The sequence below is a fragment of the Xyrauchen texanus genome, chromosome 46 (genome assembly GCF_025860055.1).
Source record: "Xyrauchen texanus isolate HMW12.3.18 chromosome 46, RBS_HiC_50CHRs, whole genome shotgun sequence".
NCBI lineage: Eukaryota > Metazoa > Chordata > Actinopteri > Cypriniformes > Catostomidae > Xyrauchen > Xyrauchen texanus.
The window spans coordinates 16,028,432-16,051,237 of NC_068321.1; the positions used below are offsets into that span (position 1 = coordinate 16,028,432).

At 37.4% G+C, this 22,806-nt stretch overlaps 1 protein-coding gene across 2 annotated transcripts in view; it reads right to left on the reverse strand.

Moving 5' to 3' along the window:
* Nucleotides 1-4,069: 4,069 nt before the first annotated feature.
* Nucleotides 4,070-22,806, reverse strand: part of LOC127638433 (polypeptide N-acetylgalactosaminyltransferase 18-like) — a 62,314-nt gene continuing 43,577 nt past the window's right edge. For both annotated transcript variants that reach the window (XM_052119957.1, XM_052119956.1), the window contains 5 exons: nucleotides 20,964-21,149; nucleotides 18,630-18,767; nucleotides 17,154-17,249; nucleotides 10,182-10,346; nucleotides 4,070-4,892 (listed from right to left, as the gene is read on the reverse strand). In XM_052119957.1, coding sequence (XP_051975917.1) covers nucleotides 4,746-4,892; nucleotides 10,182-10,346; nucleotides 17,154-17,249; nucleotides 18,630-18,767; nucleotides 20,964-21,149 — 732 coding nt within the window. In that variant the 3' untranslated portion in view covers nucleotides 4,070-4,745. The remainder of the gene's footprint in view (nucleotides 4,893-10,181; nucleotides 10,347-17,153; nucleotides 17,250-18,629; nucleotides 18,768-20,963; nucleotides 21,150-22,806) is intronic.

Sequence of the window (22,806 nt, forward strand, 5' to 3'; positions counted from 1 at the left end):
CAGTGGGATGAGTTAAAATTCCACATTCCATGTACAGTGACCAACGGAACCTCCTGTGCCTCACTTTTTAAAATCTATAATTAGTGAGGTGCAGTCTGCTGTTAAGGCTTTTGAGGGGGCCTTTGGTCCGCCCAAGCTGCTTGACTGTTTATTGAGGCTTATCAAGTCTGTCTGCTGCAGAGTCATCAACCCAATGGCAAAAATGTACATGCTCAAAGAGCTTATAGATGGACAAATCTCTCCCAAGCCATACCTTGGCTACACATATGAGTCCAAGGCAGTACAGCTGAACCTCTCTCCTGAGGAGGATTGTGTGCAAAGGAGATGTGTGAGCTACACCATCACCTTAGCAAATGAACTGAAAGGAAGGCTTCCAAATAATGTGGAGATAATGCAGCACATGTCTTTGTTCAATGTGGGGAAGACACTAAAGCACAACAAGACAAAACTCACAAGATTTCTAGGATATTGCCCAGCCACAATTGACAAAACTATTACCGGTAATCAGTGGAGGCATATTCACCTTCAGAAATGGGAGGAAACAACAAACATCATGGCATTCTGGGCTGAGGTGAAGAAACACAGGTATTCAGCAGGCATAAACCCATATTGAGAATGCTGTTCTGCTGCAGTTTCTGTCGTCTCTCTCCCACACTCAAATGAGTGAGGTAGAGAGTCTGTTCAGTCAAATGGGTGTCATTAAAAAAACGCAGGAATGGTATGTCCCTTCAGACCCTCAGCTCTATTTTATATACTAGATATGGTTTGAGGCTTGGTGGAGATGCATGCTATGAGCACAAACTGCCAGATAAGGTGCTGTGGCTCTTTGGCACTTCAGCTGCCTATTCATTTAAGTCATGTTCTAGGTCTTCCTCTGCACTCAATATCACCCCACAGAAGGAGAGCACTGAGGGTATGGATCTTGAGGATGATGATGAATTATCAGCACCCTCATGGAGTGATGTGGAATCAGAATCACAAACAAGTTTACAGTATTGTTAAATAGCTTTTTTCCCCACATACAATGAATTTGCTTTGGTGTTGTGAGGTAGGCTATAAAACAAATACAAATAAGATAAAAGAAAATTACCACAAAAATGTAGGTACATCTATATTATATTAGAATATAGAATTTGCACGTAGTTTAACTCCATTTGATGACAATTTCAATCTGTTAATCAATACATACATAATGTTGTTCTTTTGAAAATATGCACATAGTTAGTTTGTATGTTTTTATCCTATTGTATACATACCTTTAGTTGCCTATTAAGCTGCCGAAACACTTGCTTTTCACCATTGCAATGCATTCACCAACGGTTGCGATGTCAACATCGTTGTTCAAATATTGATTGCGTACTTTTAAACAATACAAAAAAAAAAAAAAAAAAAAAAAAATCTTTGTATCTGGAGGATTAAAGGGTTTATCCACTAGGGAGCATATTAGGCCTAATCATCGCTTAAAACGGAACATCCTTATGGTTTTTTACCCAGATGGAGGCTCTGCGTTGTGTGAGAGAGAAAAAATAAGACATTCTGTCGCTTCTAACTTTCTCTCTGAGTGATCATTTTACATGTAAATATAGCCGAAAGCACAGCACAGCCATTGTCTTTATCTTATGTTATAAAATCAGGATTTTATCAGTGTAGAGCAGCAGCTTGAAAATCGCTTGGAAGTGTCTGGTTAACATGTAGTCTAAATGGGCGTCGTTTCAGTCACTATTTCATACTTGTTCCTTTGTCTGACAACAGAAACAGAACAAATATGTTAACGAGAACAGCTTTATTGGGAATTCTGCTGTATTAAAATACAGTATGTGAACACAGAGAGTGTAGGAGAATGAAACAAGTGTAAAGGGCTAACACGAGGCAGAAATGAATATGCTAATGAAGGAATTACGTCATCTAGCGACTTTTATCGACTTTTCTTTTTTGTTTTTTTTTAAAGCTTTAGCTACTTTTCATTAAAAGTAGTTGGCAACAGTGGATACGAGTGATAAGGCACTGAGGTTTGGCAATCTGGACTGGTACATCAAAGGGACTGAGGAAAAACAGCAAAACAGGACATTATATCTTCCTTGATTTACATTAGTTGACGTCAAATCGACCAATTCCTTTTAGCTGTGACATCTTTTGTGCTCCACAAAATAAAATAAAAATAATAATAATAAAAAAAAAAATCCAGAATTCTATTTGCGTGCCCCATTTTTTTTCTAATTTAATAAACTCGGAGGGTTTTTTGTTTCTCAGCCTGTGCGATTAAGGTTCAGAAGTGCTCACCCAGCACTTTTCAAAGCTGATTACAAAGCACTTAAAGTGTTTGACAGCTTCTTATGCTCTTAATCATTGTATTACTCTCAGCATTGAAACAATCAGGTGAAAATATCCTTGGATTTATACCTTTGATTAATGGACAGGCCTAGAATTTATGTTGCTAATATTATTCTTCTGATTACTAAAAAATACATGAGTGCAAAGAGATTGTTTTACAATGCCATGATAATATGGTGTGTGGTCCATATACACTTACTGAGAACTTTATTAAGAACACTAAAATAATAAAATTATTCAACGTGTTGTGCATTCTGAGATGATATTCTGCTCAATTGTAAAGAGTGGTTATCTGAGTTACTGTAGCCTTTCTGTCAGCTCAAACCAGTCTGGCCATTCTCTGTTGACCTCTCTCATCAACAAGGCGTTTCTGTCCGGTAAGCTGCCGCTCACCGGATGTTTTTTGTAACATTCTAAGTAAACTCTAGAGACTGTTGTGTGTGAAAATCCTAGAAATATTCAAACTATCCCGTCTGGCACTAACAATCATGCCACAGTCGAAATCACTGAGAACAAAATGTCAGAATCCCCATTCTGATGGTTGATGTGAGCATTAACTGAAGCTCCTGACTCATATCTGCATGATTTTATGCACTGCTGCCACACAATTGGCTGATTAGATTATCGCATGAACAAGTATACAAGTGTACCTAATAAAGTGCTCTGTGAGTGTATATACAGCATAATGCATAAACAACACTGACTTTAAAATTGTGCTACAATTGTCTACTTTTATGTTTTACATACATATCACTATAAACTTTTTACATTAACACTTGATGTCATTGTCCCAAAGGTTTCTTCCTTATCTACTTACAAATGTGTTTTAAGGCACCATTCTTTGTAAAGCTGTTTTAGAACAATATGTATTTAAAAAGAAATAAAATGCAAATGCACAAGTTTACCTCTAATTCAAATTCCTTCCTTACCTCAAGAGGATATGTAAGACTATTTCAAGATGCTAGGAAGCTGTTGAGAATTAGGGACCTTGGGAATGTTAAATAATTATTAAATGATGGTGTTAAAAAAAGCATGCATTTGCTATCAAATAATCAAATTTTATTACAATAAGGTAGACCAAGCACGGCATCTTAGCAACATTGGTTATAAAAAGTGACTGTCTTCTCTTTTTTTAGTTATCCAATCTTTTTTTCCAGATGTCCTTCCTGGTTCAAAAAGTGTAGAAATCTGTGTTTGAGAGGTTTGACAGATTTGGATAGCCAAGTGTGCTGGTAGGATGTCATGTTGCTGACTTGATTAAAAGAATGGTTTTGTCTCATGGGAGAAATTATTTTGTGTGAGCTATATATAAGGTCTTTAATTTCTGTCAGAACTCTCCTTATTTGAACAGAGAAACAGTATGAATAGAGAAAACTGCCTGAATAACTTTTAATACCATAGTATATGCTATTGAGGAATAATAAAATACCAAAAAATGCATTTATTTTTCAGTTTCTTTGGTGTCGCCATTGAAAAATTCAAGAATAACAAGTTAAAAGTATATTTTAAATGTTTTTATAAAGGCTATTTACATATATAAAATATCATTTTTTTTTCAGATTAAATCACAACCTTCATTCACAAACCTAACACGTAAGAAATAAAAAAAAATGAAAATTTCATTTCAATTTCGTGCTACACAGTAGCAAAAAAAAAAACAAAACTAAATATACAAGAGGCCATGCAACCTTTAATCATACAGCACAAGAGCTCTGTTGATATACATTTAAGCATCACACTCTCAACCAACCTCTTTTGGTCAAAATTAAATAAAAATAATCAGTAGGAGATTTTTACATTTGTTCCATGATGTCTCTGAAGTCCATGCCTGACACTTTAAGGTGTCATCATACAGTTTTGTCGTCTGTCTGACAAAACATAAATACATGTGTGACAGGGCGGAGGGCGGGGCCGAGTCATAATTATACACACCTGGTTCTTATCAGGCTAATTAAGCCTCCGAGAGGGATAAAGGCCGATTGCGGACGGTGGTGCGACAAGAGAGAGAGATAGTTTACGGACATGTCCGTCGTGTGTGTGTGTGTGTGTGTGTGTGTGTGTGTGTGTGTGTGTGTGTGTGTGTGTGTGTGTGTGTGTTTGTCTTTTGTTTAAGTTAATCATTAAAATATTGTTTATATCGCCAGGCCGGTTCTCTCCTCCTCCTTTCCATTGAACTGCTTTACAACATGTAAAGGGAGACAGCATATTAGGGTGCTTCTCATTTCTAAAATTGTGCATTGTCCTTTCCTTTCCTTCCTTGCGTCCTTGCTCCATCCTCTTAGAAAATGAGAAAGGAGCAATTTGTAAAATCGAATGACGAGGATGCACAATTTAAAAAATGAGACGCACTCCCAGTACATTTTAAATTTAGTGTTAACTGCACTACGCAAGTCCCTCAAAAAGATACAATGACATTATAGAACTCTGCCAGGCACTACATTTGTAATTGTCCATTTCTGATTGTTGCACTTCTGAAGAGCCAGCTGGTAACCATGTTCCACTTCTGTACTTTCTACCAGCTCCAGGCAATGCTTCGACTTCCTGTTCTGAATCGAGCCTCCCTGGAAGACAAAGGACACATCAAAATGTTAATAGTCACATAATTTGGACTAAAATGTAATTAGATTACAGTAAAAAATTACTTGGTAGTTAGAATTCCCACAACACTGATACATCCATATTTAGAGGGTGCACTGAAAAAAAAACATAATTTCTTTTTTTTTTTTCCTGAAATGCTGAGCCTGTGAACCATCTTATGTTTCTTCTCTTATTTCAATTCAAGCAGGTTTGACTTATGAGAGCATCCAATAATTACATTAAACAAAGTTGCATTTAAAAAAAGCAGGAGGAATTCATCATGTAAATGCCTGTCGCTCCCATAACAAGCTTTTAATTAATGTAATTATCTTTACTATTGACCTTAAATTGTAAGTGCATTAGTTAACTGGCTGTGTGATTGCTTAACCTTTTCCACCCACTGCACAAGTGAGCAATTTATAAACGGTGCCTACCCTTTCTATACCTCTTTTCCTCGGGCTCAAGTTGTTGAATACATTTATGTTTGAATTGATTAATGGTTACGTTAAAGACTGGTTTGTCTCTTCAGAGAACAATATGTGGACAGAACACCATATATTTAAGCAGTGTGACTCTTTCAGTATAACTTTTCAGAGTCATGCAGATTATTAGCTATGTATTATTTTATGGGGGAGAAACAGATCGATATATTTTTTTCTTCCTATAAATCCCCACTTTCACTTTTTTCTTTTGTATTTTGCAATTCGCATTCTTCGTGCATATTGCCACCTGCTGGGCAAGGAGAAGAATATATAGTAAAAAAATAACTTAAATATTGATCTGTTTCTCACCCACACCTATCATATAACCTCTGAGGATATGGATTGAAACACTGGAGTCATATGGATTACTTTTATGCTGACTTTATATGCTTTTTGGATCTTTAAAGTTCTGGCCACCATTCACTTGCATTGTATGGACCTACAGAGCTATTCTATTGAGATATTCTTCAAAAACTCTTTGTTTGAGTTCAACTGTTCAATCCCTTTAATTTAAAATTGCTCTGATTTCATGCATGCATCATGAAACTGGAATCGCCATTAGGGACCAGTGCATTTGCTACAATTAAGTTGACTTCATCATCAGCCTTCTTGAAATATATCCCAGTTTTGCACCAAATGCCCACATATATTTCAATTACAAATGCTACAAGTTCAATTATGCCTTTTTTTCAAGCCTGGCCAAGCAGTATTCTGGATACAGACAGAAAAACAGGCTGTCAACAGATCTTTGAGGACAATACGAGTCGATAAAGACTTTAAGGCATTTCTGATGCTATACTAATCAAAAGCCATTTTACTCTTTTACTGGTTTTGTCATCAATTATTCTTAGCATCTAAAAGGCCACAATTGACGTGGCCCTTTTTCCTCCCACCTGATTCCATTTTAAGCAACTCTTTATTTCTTTATTCCATCAAGCACACCTGAGATATAAAGGCACGTCCCAAGGGCTTTTGTGAGAATTCAAATCATTCATACTGTTATACTGTGCATGATAGTGTGTTTGTTCATCTAATGCGACATCTCTCCCAATTCTGCCTAACATCTCCTTTTGTGTTTCACGAAAGTCAAGTCAAACGGGTTTGAAATGAAATGAGGGTGAGTAAATGATAACATAATCATAATTGTTGGGTAAACTATCCCTATAAATGATGCAGACTGCAGTGAAATATGTAAATTCATCCCTGTTTGAATAGAAATGCATATATTATGTGGCTATGGCTGAAATTAAGATGCATTATATTATCCTGACCGGCACTTGAATTAGGAGAGCATTAAAAGACACACAGCTCACACCTTTGAATTATTAATGCTTGATATCCTGAAAGTGTACAGTTGTATCACTTCACTTGAACATTTCTGAAGTCCTTAAATGACTTCAGAAGAGACAGATTTTGACATTGGCTTCAATTCAGCTAAGGGATGTCAGTGTGTGTGTAGTGGCCCACAATGGGAAGCTCTTTATGACACTTTTGTAAAAAAAATAAACCAGGCTTCACAGACTGGTCACTATCATAAACTCGGAATGTTCCGGGTTAAACGACAGCATTTGTCCAACAAAATGTTAGTACATTTATTTGTATTTTTTAGAAAAAGCAAAATCATTGGTACAGTGAGGCAATTACAATGGAAGTGTATGGGGCCAGTCTAAAAACATTAAAATACACACTTTCAAATGTATAGCCACAAGATTAAAGCCAAAAGTAAACATTATACATACAGTATGTGTAAACATGATTTTAGTCTGATAAAATCCATGATTTACCTGCGTTACAGCACTTTACCAGATTAAAAGGGAATAGCACTGTGATGTCACCGTGACAACAAAGTTGTAATATTGTATATACACTGATGAGGCAAAAATTTATGACTACAGCTGGCATGATTATGAAATTTGACTGATGATTAATTGTCAAACAAATAATTGCGATTAATTGTCTGTTTTAGGGCTATGATGATGAACTGTCTCTTAGGGCTTTCTCGATTAATTGTCATATAAATTGTCACATTTCTAAAGGTGCATGTGTGCATACACCTCAAGAAGAGATTTTTTACATATTCAACTTCAAATATATAAATCAACCACAGAAAGAGAGTAAGTGTGTGTCTCGTCCTCTGTTGCCACTGTGTTAGCCATTACACAATCGTTTAAAGTGAAGCCAGAGCGCTTTGTGTTCACTATCAAAGTTGATATTTGTTTGTTTATATTTTGCTCTTGAGAAGCGATTTACATGCTCTTCCGGACAGGAGCAGCTCTGGTTGATGTCCGTGGTGCGTCTCAGTGATGGTCATAGTTCAACTGAATAACACACAAAAGTGCTGTTGATGGCATTTATATATTTACTTGAATTCCCTTATTTGGTCATTAAAATGCGATTGAAATTTGAAATGCACAATAATCGTGGTTCTCTTAAATATCCATGGTTAGATCAAACAACAGTGATCAGACAATTATTTAATAATCACAATAGGCTTAATAATGACCACTCACAGGTGAAGCGAATAACATTGATCAAGGCCACATGTCAAGGTCTGGGTAGATTAAATGTAAGTGAACAACCAGTTCTCGTAGTCAATATGTTGAATGCAGGAGAAATGGGCAGGAGTTAAGACCTGAGTGACTGACAAGGGTCAGATTGTTATGACCAGACGACTGGGTCAGCGCATCTCTGAAATGGCAAGGCTTGTGGGGTGTTCCCGGTCAGCAGCGGTGAGTACTTACTGACAGTGGTCCGAGGAGGGACAAACAGGTGACAGGACGTTGGGTGTCCAAGGCTCATCAATGTGTTAGGGCAACAAAGGCTACATTTTAGAACATTTTAATGATGGTTACAGGAGCAATGTGTCACAACACACAGTGCATTGCACCCTGCTGCGTATGGGGTTGCGTAGACAGCAGACCAGACAGAGTGCCCACGATGACCCCTGTACACGTCAAAAGCACCTAAAATGGGCACGTGTGTGTTGGAACTGGATCTTGGAGCAGTGGAAGAAAGTCCATTTTATTTTACATCACATGGACAGCCGTGCAAGTGTGCACCAATTTCCTGGGGAAGTGATGGCAACAGGATGCAATGTGGGAAGATGACAAGTTGGTGGAGGGAGTGTGATGCTCTGGGCAATGTTCTGATGTGAAACCCTGGGTCCAGCCATTCATGTGTACGTCAGTTTGACAATGGCCACCTGCCTAAACATCGTTGCGGTCCAGGTATACCCCTTCATGGGAATGGTATTCCCTGATGGCAGTGGCCTCTTTCAGCAGGATAATGCGCCCTGCCATACTGCACACATTGTTTGGGAATAGTTTGAGGAACATGATGAAGAGTTCAAAGTGTTGCCCTGGCCTCCAAATACCCCAGATCTCAATCCGATTAAGCATATGGGATGTGCTGGACCAACAAGTCCAATCCACAGCGGATCCACCTTGCAACTTACAGGAGTTGAAGGATCTACTGCTAATGTCTTGTGCCAGATACCACAGGACACACACCTTCAGGGGTCTTGTAAAGTCCATGCCTGAGTGAGTTGGCACTGTTTTGGTGGCATGCAGAGGACCAACAGCATATTAGGCACCAACAGCATAAGAGATTTTTTTTTCCATCCATCCATCCATCCATCGTCAACCGCTTATCCTGTGTACAGGGTCGCGGGGGAGATTTTTTTTTATTCCACTAAAATAAATGTTAAAATAAATAATCATGTCTTGTTTATGTATTGTGGCTATACTTTGGAAACAGTGTGTATTTAAACTAGGGCTGTTGATTTAGTTCATTGTGATTAATTATATAAAAACCTAACAAATTGAAAAAATAATGCCATTCATGTGCAATTATTAAATCCCCTGAACCGTAATAAGGTATATTCCTCCCAGCTGAGCAACTCCTAGTCTCGGCCTCAAATGACATGTCCATGGACCGCCCACAGTCCGTGTTCTAACTGTCGGATGCATATAGCACACAAAAATGGAAATTCATTATCAATCAACTTAGCGCAAATCTGATTGCCTGGTTCGATGGAACTTCCGCTAGTGGAAGCACGCAGGACTTTATCATCGGTTTGCCTGGAAACGGAGTCATGTTTACAAGGTTATTCGTTGATACAATGAGTGCTTTTGAGGATGAAATTATCATCAGATTTGTCTTTTAAAGACACTCAGAGTTTCGTTTGAGGCATGTAGCAGAAAATAAAGCGGATATTCACAAGCGTAACTACATATTATGCTTTGTTTGGATTTGAGTGCTGAACTTGCATTCTCCACACATTTTCAGCTATATTCTTGTGTGTTTTCTGTGCAGTCGCTCGTGGAGATAGTCATGCCATTATATCAACAATTTCTTTCCCCATGTCGACTTTTATTATGGTATGATATATCTCGGATAACCCAGCACCTAAACAGCACTTAATGACAAAACCAACAGTGACTGATCACTTTACTTGTCACTTAGAGGGCTTTTCCTGTCTTAAGTGGGCGGTTCTTGGCCATTCGAAGCTGCTATAAATCCCAGACATTTTCTGTTTTAGTCAAAGGTCTAGCAGGGACTGCTGACTAGAGTTTTAAATAAATGATGGACGAGTCGAAATAATTTTTTTGTATGCCATAATTCATCTATAATATTATCACTGTACAAAGTACTAAGCAGACCAGCATTTCTTTAAATGTTTAATTTGTTAAAGCAACATAGATTGTGTTTATAATGCCAAAATGAGTACGGATAGTACAAGTTGTACTGTTTACATATAAATGTAATCATTTCCTGAAACAACATGTATACCTGAGTAAACAGCCAGGAGGGCTTCATGTGCTTGTTGCTGGCATAGCTGCATTCAAGCAGTCGCGGCCGGCCGTTCACGTCCACCAGGCACTTGTTGTCATCATCATCAATGGTTGGACTCAATCCTCCAATATGCAACTGCTGAGTGCTGGTGTAGTACACATTCTGAAATAACAAGAAGGCAAGACACTGTTAAAGGTATAGGTCACCCAAACTGAGGCTAACATTCTGCTTAACATCTCCTTGTGTGCTAAAAATTACAATGAAGAAAATAAGTCATTCTTTTTGGTTGTTCCATGCTTTAGAACAATACAAAGGTGAGTAAATGATGACATAACAAAAACAAGATTGTTTTTTTTATAGCCATAATATATCTTTTATCATTTGATCCATTCACTTATCTAATATCATGATAGATTGCTTTTAGGTTGTCTGAGAGTCTTTCAGACAGCATGTGTATTATTCAGCTTTGCATTAAACAGCCAATAAAATGAATTATTTATGTAAGGGAATTGTACCTTGCCTCTGAAATCTGAAAGACATTTGGCTCAGTTCCAAATCCCTGTGTTAATGACTCCTAGTGTTGCATCTTAATTGGCTAAACAGGGAGGAATAACTTCTTATCAAACGACTCTCATTTGTTAATTTCTTACCCAACACCCAACCTGGGCAGCATGCCAATTTATACACACTACACATTTAAATTATGTATATTGCAGGTGATGGGAAAGTACATACTTTGTAGTAAGACAGTATGCCAGCATTTGGGCATACTTCAAAGTAAAAAAATAGAGTCTTGATCCCACAGATCCCTTTGCTGCTTTCACTCAAATGTTAGCATCTAGCAATATTCATTACCTTAAAATTGCAGCTGTCAATCAATTAAAAAATGAAAGCAAATAATTATATGTAGATTAACCAAATTAACAGCTAATAATCATATATTATAAGACAGTTGCTGTGAAAAGCCCATATTTAAGACACTGTGTCAAGTTAAATACAGTTCAACTTTAAAAAAGCAAGTGTGAGCTCCAGTTTTCAGGTGAAATGTCCACAGAATGGCAGCAAAATGAGTTGCATTTTTAGTTGTAAATGATATAATACAGTCAACAGGAATGCATATTTTATTGTCTCTACTTCCTAACCAAAAGCCTAAACCTAACCGTCAGTGGAATAACAATTTAAGTTTAGAGCGAAAATGCAACCTCCAAATCGCACTTAAATTTGTTTATGTACACGTAATTACTTCCTGGTTTCCATGGGACCAGAACCCATGTCTCCAAACGCTCTCAGTAGTGTTCATGTCTGAATTGATTAAAAATGTCTGATGGGGAAATTCGGCTTTCAGAAGCAACATGTCAATCATTTAAGTAAATTCCCTGATATTCAACATGTACTTTGAATCACTACACATTTTTAATGTACTCTGAATCAATGCATATGATTCGATACTCTGATCATTTAATCCCTCGGCTTACTGAAAAACAAGCCCTTTCTGAGAGAATTTGTTCAATGCATCTTTTTTTCTCAGGACCTTTACTTTTAAAGTTTTTGCTTGGAAAAGCTCTCACAGTAATATTGATTACATTTATTACAGCTGTTTTTTCCAATTACTTACTGATGGCTCTTCAATCAGATCTCTGAATGCATTACTCGGATTGATTCTCCTGTCAAATACATTGATTACATTTCCTATATATGATTTAGTACAGTTTTCGCAATCAAAGGTTTGGTTGTTGTTCTAGGGAAAAAAAACGTGATAACAGTTTGGCAAGTCGCTTTCCTGTTTGGGTCAAATCAATTCTGATCTCTTGGTGTCTCTCGAGGATGAAAAAAAGTTCTTAAACCAGCCTAAGCTGGTTTGTTGGTCCTTGACGGTTTAAGCTGGTCTAGCTGCTCCCCCAGCCTTGCCAGGTGGAGGGAGACGAAGCACGCATTAGTGTCTGCCAGCTGGAAGTTGTTCATCATTTGACCAGCGGGACTACCTGCACAGGTAATGTTCCAGCAACTGGAAAAAAGGATCTAACGGTGCGGGCTCTTGTGATGTCTTCAAGTGGCCAATGAGCTGCTTCTTTTACTGAAGAACTGACAAGAGGTCAATCTGATCTGAATGCTTTCATGGCTGCATATCATCACAAAAAGTAATTGTAATCCATAGTGATTCTGTCGCCAAGCATTTTTCCATGCTAAAACAACTAATGAGAAAGTGGATGTACAACAGTCTTTTTATTTTGAACGTATCATCTTCATTCACTAAAAGATGCATATGGACATCCGTGTTCTACGGCAAGCCTCGAGGGAATAAATACACAATTACACACTTTCACAAGGTATGAATCGCTTCCCAATTCACTCTTTTACACTTGATTATGCTCACGTACTACTCCTGTAGTTATTTCGGCGAGCTCCAGGTGACAGGGAATCAGAGAGAGAGTGTTGCGGTGAGTCGGTATGTTTGTTATTCCTCCACCATTCTTAAAGTGTAACTGTGTCATACCTCCAACTGAAGGAGCAAAACAATTGGCAAGTGTGACATCCTCAGTCAAAATCTAGTTATTTTGGGTCTGCTAGTGTGGTGCCTGCTTATGATGTTGTAAAGGGATTCATGGAAAGGAGGTGGCGAGAACCGTATTGGCAATATAAATAATATTTTAATAAGAAACTTAAACAAAAAGACAAAACACACACACAGGTGACGTATAGCTGTCCGTTAATCTCTCTCTCTCTGTCGCACTGCTGTCTTTGGTCAGCCTTTATCCCTCTCGAGGGCTAATTAGCCCGATTAGGGGCCGGGTGTGCGTAATCACAGCCCGGCACCGCCCTCCGCCCTGCCACAGATGCCTCAAGCTATTTTCTCTAAAAACGAAGCAGGTCCCACTATAAAAGGAACTACTCACATTGACTTTGGAATGGCACAAATGCAAACAGCTCAAACTTTTGCGAGGCACCTTGAAATGAAAACTTCTCTATGAACACAAAGGCTTAACAGTCAGGAGATGTATCTCTGCGGACACATAAAACAACTAAACATTCATTCACAATGGAAACAATGCTTGTCCTTCGGGAACCTTTGATGAGCAATGGAGCTTTAGGAGAATGAATGGGGGTTTAAAATGGGACAGAGAATAATATAAAAGAGCGGGGGAAATAATGATTCAACTCGCAATGGACTCATTTAGCACTGTTCCTCTATTTCAAATTGAGGAAAAGGCTGCTTTTCACTGCTTGGGAGATTTATGGCTATTGTATCAGAACAATGTTACTTTTACTGAATAAAAGGGAGATACATGCTGAAAGAAAGAGTGAGTGTGTATATGCTCCCATTTCAAACATGCTCAAATCCCCAAGCAACCACTTCAGTGCTAATATGCTCAACTGATGTATTATCAAACACTCCACTTAGTATAGAACAAATCCAGCATAACAAGAGGTAGTAAAAGGCTCATACTCTGCACATACCATCCCATACAGGAATCTAATATATGGCATAATGGATATACATATACAGTACATACGATCACTGAGCAATTTAGGAACACCTGTACACCAACTTATTCATGCTATTATCTAATCAGCAAATCATGTGGCAGCAGTACAATGCATAAATCATGCAGATACGGGTAAGGAGCTTCAGTAAATGTTTACATCAAACATCAGAATGGGGATAAAATTTGATCTCAGCGATTTCTATTGTGGCATAATTGTTGATGCCAGACAGGCTTGTTTGAGTATTTTTAGTAACTGCTGATCTCCTGGGATTTTCACACACAACAGTCTCTAGAGTTTACTCAGAATGGTGCAAAAAACTAAAAACATCCAGTGAGTGGCAGCTCCGTGGACAGAAACATCTTGTTGATGAGAGAGTTCAAGGGAGATGTCAAGGGAGAATGGCAAAACTGGTTTGAGTTGACAAAGGCAAATAACCACTCTGTAGTAGGCATAATATTATCTCAGAATGCACAACACGTCAAACATTGAGGTGAATGGGCTACAACAGCAGAAGACCACATCTGGCACTTTATTAGGACCAAAGTGTTCCTAATAAAGTGTTCAGTGAGTGTATATATAATATACATATATAAATACAGGTCATGCATAGTTTTAACTGATATAAACAAAAGTTGCAATAAAACTTTATTTTTGCAAAGTTGCAAAGAAGTTGCAATATATATGCGTATATTTCAAAATACTACAAAATTTTATATTTTACAAAATATTTAACATATCATTTCCCAAATCATAGTGGAATCTGAATGTGTACATATATGCCCAAAAACATGAACTATCATTTTATATGTACAGTATATGTTCATATTGTCACACCTCCATCAGACTCTCCAAATCCTTCAGTGTTCCACTCCTCTTCTCCCTACTTCTAATTTGCCACACCAGCACACAATCAGCTCACTCATTTAGGACTGCTTATATAAGTCACCTTCACTTCAGTTCACTGTCAAGTCTCACTAAGGACTATAGTTTGAATACACTACTCCCAATCAGTGTAAATGTGTTGAAGTTTATAGAACTTATTCTCTGCCTGATTCTTCCTCCTAAGTTCTGTGAACAATATTACCTGGATACTCACATTGCTGATCCTTCATCTTAATGAGAAGTCTACTTACCTTTACTTACCTGTGTCATCACATCTGTGTTTTGATCTCACCATGCATTTCCTGTAAACCTTTGTGTTCTCATTAAACAATCTTGCACCTGATCCCAAAAAACTAAACTTGTGTGGATTGAATCCGTAACACATATATAGCCATACATCTCATTTTGGTAACACTTTATAATAATGGTCCGTCATTATTAGGTAACTTTGCAGGAATTAATATTATTAGTTAATAGTAGTAACTATTAATGTAGTACTAATAATTTATTCCTGCAAAGTTACCTATTAATGACGGACCATTATTATAAAGTGTTACCCACATTTCTGTATAAGATAGAACGGATTCTAGAAAGTTTTGAATCAGCAAGAACAGAGTTAACTGGAAACATCATAATGTGCTGCTTGGCACCATTGTGTCATTTCCAATAAGACAGGTGCAGACACACATGAATACGAATTCAGTAGGTGTGAGAGACCCAACTAAGTAGTTAAAATCATGCTGAAATGGCTATTCTCTCTCTCCCTCCCTTTCTAATTTATATATCATTGACATATAGTCACATTCTACAATTCTTCCTCATTTAAATGAAGCCCCTGTAGTGGCAAAACAACCCTCCCAGGCTGTGTTCTAAGTCATTGCACATTATTGAGATTCATTACACAGAAGCCTTGGAATCAGTCTAACTCTGAAATCCCCTGAAGTGAATGAAGCTATATGGGTAAAAAACTCCCTATTTTTGAAGCATTTCTCAGTGTATTGTTTGTTGTGGATCCCAGGGGTGTAATAAATTCAGCATAAGAAGGGAGATTGCCTCGAGAATAATTTAAATTTTGGGTTTCAGCAAAAAATAATGAAGATGTTTTATGCAATACAATGACAGTATATCATTGTGAAAGAATGAGATCAATTGTGAAGGGAAAATGGAAGAAATCAAGCCAAGCATATACAGAGAGATGCAGTAGCAAAATCTTCATAAAAGATTAACCTTCATAAAAGTGTTGGCATTTCAACTCATTGTAAATTTTCTGCATAAATTAAACAACTGTAGTGTGCTTAGGCTTTGTACTTTAAACAGGAGTAATATATTTTTATTCTTAGGGTAAAAATCAATGTTGACGTCAGAGCTGTGGTCTTGCAGTTAGCAAACATGCTCTGACACAGTTGCTTATACAGTACCAGGTCCAAAATGAATTTGATAAATCAAATCAGATTCGGAGGTAGTCAGAAATGCATTTGTAGTGTAAAAGCTAATGCATCCCAGACAACAACAAAAGGCCAGCTACTCACCTAGCAATCAACCATTGTGCTAAAACCATCACAAGGAAAATCAACATGTTGCTTCCGGAAGTTCCTATTCTGCCATATGACTGACAAGTCCCATCCACCGTGAGATATTTTTGCATCAATTAAAATGTGATCACCTTTCCCATTAGCACTACTTATAGCGTGCTACACGAGCAACCTCCGAGACACAGGTTCTGGTCCCGTGGGAACCAGGAAGTAATTGTGATCACATAAACAATGGTAAGAGCGATATAGATGTTCCATTTGTACTCTAAAATTAAATTTTTACTCCACTGACAGTTAGGTTTAGGGATGGGTATTGGGTTAGGGAGTAAACTTAGTAAAAAAGACATTCCCGTTGAAAGTATTACATCATTTACAACAACAAATACAACTAGCTTTTTGCACCACTCTGTGAACATTTCATACATGTGGTCATGAAAATGCATTCAACGACTATTCCTGTTTCTGCCACTGGGGGCAGACCAATTTCAGCAGCAAAACATTCAATCTACTGCCAACAAATTGACAGGGTGATCAGTCTGGCTAAAACAAGAATTAAAACTTTGCCAGATAGGTGTGGCTTTCAACGAAACAAACAAATAAGACTGCACAGAGTATTTTCTGCATGTCTAACATCAATGCGGTAACAGATCACGCGTAGAACGCATATTCGAACTGGTTGATTTAATACAAGTCATTTTTACCCCTAGTATTGACACAAGTATGTCTCGCCTGAAAACTTGTGACTTGATCACCTGAGACAGATGTTAATACCAGGTATAAACAGGTTATATATTGCATAGGGTGATGCAAGTTCAAATTTAGCTAGCAACATTTCCTGATTCTTTTACCTAAGCTTTTACTCATTGTTTTTTGTCCTCTCTACTGTAACTATAAATAAAAGTGGCAAGTCAAAAGGCAAAACAAGGAGAAACACCTAAAGACAGAGTAGACTCTCCTGAGAGACATGATGGAGCCAGATGTGAGCACTTATGAGTTACAAATGAGTTATACACACTCTGATGCATGATAATGGATGAAAGCAGGAAGGTATAGATGACTGGGCACAAACCTGAGGCGTCAACCCGTGGCAGATGTATAGGATGGGAATGTTGTCTGAGTCAGGTCCTTGATCAACACACAGATCTGGCCTCAGGCTGTTTCTCAGCTATACAACACAAATGAGAAATCACAAATATCAGGCCTATTTCATGCTGCAAAAAACATAGAGCAGAAGACGGATTAAGAATGCGTAAACCATCTCTTTCTCTCTGTCTGCTAATGGCCAATATGTTTGAAAATGCCCTGGAGCTCAGTTTTACTTTGTCTCCATAATAGAGCAGTTTAATACACGATTCCACAAAATAATGAAAATTAGCAAAATCGCTCTGTTGGCATTGGATTATGATTAATTAAGAAACGGCTGATTTTAATATATCGGGCCCTGAGTAAGAAAAATATTATTTATATTTATAATGTTATCAAAAACTATTTCATCTTGTGCCATACTCTTGTAAAGGAGCTCTCATGCTGCCTACAAATTAATTTCACACTCAACAATATAAATACAACATACAGAAATACATTCATATACGTTAGACATAATATTCAAAACCACGTTTTTTGCCATTACATTTTACCAACTGGTCCCAAGGGGATATTTAATTGGATGTATGCAGTCAGTTCCCCTCTAATTCACACAAGTGTACTAGCAGAGTAACATCAGGTGTAGTATGTAATTAACTATGGACATGTTCCACTAAGTTTGAAACCAAAAGAGTCCAAATACTTATTTTCTTGATTTCAAACAAAATATCTACTATTTTACAAGTTAAAAACCAAACAAACATTTTCCCAGTAATATTTGTTTGTTTATTTGTTTGTTTATTAGTTTATTTGACAGGGACAATGTACATTAATTAGCATTACTGCAAATGCACCAGAATTAGCCAAAAGGCTATTTTTCATCCGTTGTCCCTGGACAGATCGTAATATTGTCTACCTTAAAAAGAAAACAGCTTTAAAACATTACAAGGAAAATACAAAATATAAAAACTATAAAACAATATAACTCGTTAAATCCTTTAAATTAATACAGTGTACAAATTCACTATATTTTCAACATTAGGTTAAAATTAAATATAATAATGTTGAACACAGTTACCCAACAGGGACACAGATGACAGTACGATCGGGTAGAGGGAAATTGTAGCCTATATACTTATTAGTGTTGACATGACTGGTGTAATATGAACCAGTTTTTTAGTTGCTTTTTAAACAAAGTGTATGTAGTGAGTTCTCTAATATTCTGTGGAACAGAATTCCAATTCTGTGCTGCTGAGACTGAAAAAGCATGCTGGCTGAATGCAGTTTTCCGCAAAGGAACAACACAGTCTCCTCGGGCTGTGCTTGAAACATGTCCTTGTATTATCTTTTTTTGCATTATACAACAAAATATCAAACCAAGTGACATTTATTACAAACACATTCATATATTTTTAGTGTACAAATGCCATTCCTTTTTTAGTTAGACATAGTTTGTACTCACTACACCATAGGCGATTGTATCGGTGTAGGTTCTCATCTCAGAATAAATATTCTTCAGGAACCAGCTAAAGGGCTTGCACTGGAGCCTCTGTCTGAGAGCTTTTCTCTCTGTGATATCGCCAATATCGATCCCCGAGTTCTGCACACACAAACCCCCATACACATGTACACATGAGCACAAAGGAATTCATATTTAGAGTGTAGGATCAAATGGTAGGTTAAAGCATGCTCTTCTGTGTCAATGTAAATCTATCTCAGTAATTCAGAAGTTTAGGGTCAGGCTCTCACATGCTCTGTGAATTAAAGTAAAGTGATACTATATATATGCAGCAGTAAAAATGGCATTTCAATGCATCTCTGTAACAGCTCACAAGTGAGAGCTCATAAAATGATGACTAGATTACACAAGTCTGAGACATTATCACTTTTCAACCCCTAACATAAATCACAGTAATTTACAGCATTGAGAGGCTTATTAGTTTTACCTTTACATAGGCAACAGCAGTACAATAGATGACACCAATACCCAATAAGTAATTACATTTATTCATGATAAAAACTAACATTATAAAAAAAAACAAAAATCATTATTTAACTGTGAGATTTAGTTAATTAACCCAATGTTAGGCTTTATATGACTGCCAAGCAATTCAGCACATCAATATTGAATTTATGTTATGTGCAGTCCAAGTTGGAGTCAAGACCAGATCATCCAAGACTCAAACCAATACCAGACCCTCTAAGACCCAGAGCAAGAATAAACCATTCGAAGCCCAAACCCAGACCAAGAATAAACCATTTGAAGCCCAAACCGATACCAGACCCTCTAAGACCCAGACCAAAATGAAAAATTCGAAGCCCAAACCTAGATCAATCAAGACTCTCTAAGACCCAGACCAAGAATAAATCATTCGAAGCCCAAATGCAGACCAATACCAGACTCTCTAAGACCCAGACCAAAATGAATCATTCAAAGCCCAGACCCAAACCAATATCAGATAAAAAAAATAAAGCATTTCAAACCCAGATCCAGACCATTAACAGACCCTTTAAGACCCAGACCAAGAATAAACCATTTGAAGCCCAAACCAATACCAGACCCTCTAAGTCCCAGACCAAAACGAAAAATTAGAAGCCCAAACCTAGACCAATACAAGACTCTCTAAGACCCAGACCAAGAATAAATCATTCGAAGCCAAAATGCAGACCAATACCAGACTCTCTAAGACCCAGACCAAAATGAATCATTCAAAGCCCAGACGCAAACCAATATCAGATAAAAAAAATAAAGCATTTCAAACCCAGATCCAGACCATTAACAGACCCTTTAAGACCCAGATCAAGAATAAACCATTCGAAGCCCAAACCCAGACTGATACCAGACCATCTAAGTCCCATACCAAGAATTAACCCTTTAAAACCCAGATCTAGACCAATATCAAACCAATAATAAACCCTTCGAAGCCCAGATCCAGAAAAATAAAAAAACCCCTTAGAACCAGACTGAGAATAAATTATTCAAAGCCCAGACCAATACCAGACCCTCTAAGGCCCCGGCCAAGAACAAACCATTCACAGCCCAGACCAATATCATACCAAGAACAAACCCTTCAAAGCCCTGATTCAGACAAATAATAGGCCCTTTAAGACCCAGACCAATACCACACCCCCTAAGAGTGAAAACAAACAATAAATTATTCAAAGCCCAGACCAATACCAGACACTCTAAGATCCAGACCAAGAATAAACAATTAAAAGCCCATACCCAGACCAATATCATAACAAGAATAAACCCTTCGAAGCCCAGATTCAGACAAATACCAGACCCTCTAAAACCCAGACCAAAAATAACCTTTTTGAAGCCCAGATCCAGACCAATACCAGACCCTCTAATACCCAGAACAAGAATAAACCATTCAAAGCCTAGATTCAGACCAATACCAAACCCTTTTAGACCCAGACCAAGAATAAACAATTTAAAGCCCAGATCCATACCAATACCACTTCCTTTAAGACCCAGACCAGGAATAAACTCTTCGAAGCTCAGATCCATACCAATACCACTTCCTTTAAGACCCAGACCAAGAATGCACACCTTTGGTCCAGATCTAGGACCTAACCCCAAGACCCAGAATAAGACCTGTTGGACCAAGAACAATGTTCACAAATCAAGACTCCAACTCACATTCACAGATGTGCATTTGATATATATTTTACACTTTGTATCTTTTCAATCATCGATCATACTAGAACCTATTCCTCGATTCTTGAAGTGTTATTTGGTGCTACAATGGCTCCCTTTAGTTTACCTGCGAATAAATAATACGTTTTCTACCTGTTGTGGAACATTCCAGGCCATGTAAACGTGGCCCTTGAACTCGTCCATCCACACCTCCGCCACTCTCAATGCGTTCCTACGCACATGAGATGTTAGATCTTCTGTGTAGGGCTTGTGGGCACGCTCGATATGAGCTATTCTGGAGCAGGGCATGACTTCCACACTTCCTCCACACAGCCATACCTTATCATACACAAAAAAGTTTAAATCCCACAAGTTTATTTAAAATGATTAATCATCTAATAACAAGGCTAAACCCATTTAGTTCTCAATGTTCTTTAAAATCCATTACGTATTCTACAAAAAAATAAATAAATCATATCCCAACAGTGCTTGTTATTTATTGGAAAGCATGTGAGTTTATTTAGCAGAATAAACCAAATTAATGCAAAAAACACACAAAACAAACTACATGGGAAAAAAGCAAGGACATGCTCCAAGAGTTTTGGACATGCTCTACAAAGCACAAAAATTATGTGTAGAAAAACAAGTGAAAACCTACAATTCAAATCAAGGACACTACAGTTTTGGTTAAAAACACCCATTGTGCTTTTAGAAAAACTGCTGTTCATTTACAAAACAACATAGAGGCATTTTACTGCACGCCCAAGCAGGATGCCAAAATAACATGATTGGAAGCTTGAACAGACCATTTAATTTTCTATAATTCAACATAATTCTCCGACACACTGCTGACATTATGAGCAATTAAACAGCACAGTCACTGCCTGGTGTGTCAGTAAAGATGCAAGAGGATCAGAAATGCATCTGTTTGCTTGCAGTGCTTTAATGTATTACATGTTTATTCAATGATTTACCCCGAATTAGTGCATTTTTGCACCTTAAAATGAAGCGTGGAAACATTTCTCTGTGTTTGTGTGGGTGGGTGGGTGTGTGAGTGATTCCCTTGCTTTCTTACTCCTACTGCACTCCTGCAGAGCTTTTAAAGAAGAGTTATCTCTCTCATACGGGATCAGCTTTGTACATTTCTCTAGTAAATCTTCACTTTGGGATTAAATAGAACAAATGCCAGCATGGTGCACTTCATTCAAACATTCACACCCAACCCAAAAACACTTTTATTTAGACCTTGTTTGGTGAAATATGAAATTAAACATTTGGTATCGTCATTTTTCAGAGTCATTTTAGTGCAACACTGCCTTCAATGAATTTAAATACATCCAATTAGCATCAATGGATAGTTGGTATATGGACTTTCTATGAAACCTGCTTTTTCTAGTAAAGATTTTAAAGATTTTAGTCATCCTAGCAGACAAATCATTTGTTAATAGATTGCCTGTGCCATTTCAAGAAAAATGAATACATTTTAATATGTTGGAATATAATTATGCTTACAGAAAGGTAACAGGGCGGACAGTAATAGGATTCACTGTTTAATTTAACATACAGAGTCATGAAACTAGAAGGTGTTTCTTAGAAATAGAATTTAATGCTGATATTTCAACAAATATCCACTTTAAAACAATCTGTGGTTTAATATACAAAATCATGGTAACAGGGTTGACATTTTAAGATCGCCCTCTACTAACAAACATAACATGAAAGACTTGTTGGCCAGGATTCAACAGAAAGTGGACAGATGTGTGTTGCTCCTATTTATCTGTAGCATTATGCATTTGCATAATCATTAAAAACAATCCCAATGATCCATGACTGAGCTGTCTGTTCTCCTGAAGCAGTCAAAATCATCTCACACATTTGCATACAATACCTGCTGCAGACAGAGATATTCACACGGCTTTGATCCGCAGACCTAAATTGTAATCTGTTGCACTGAGACAAATTCGGCAAGCATGAAATGTGAATCAAACTTGCATTA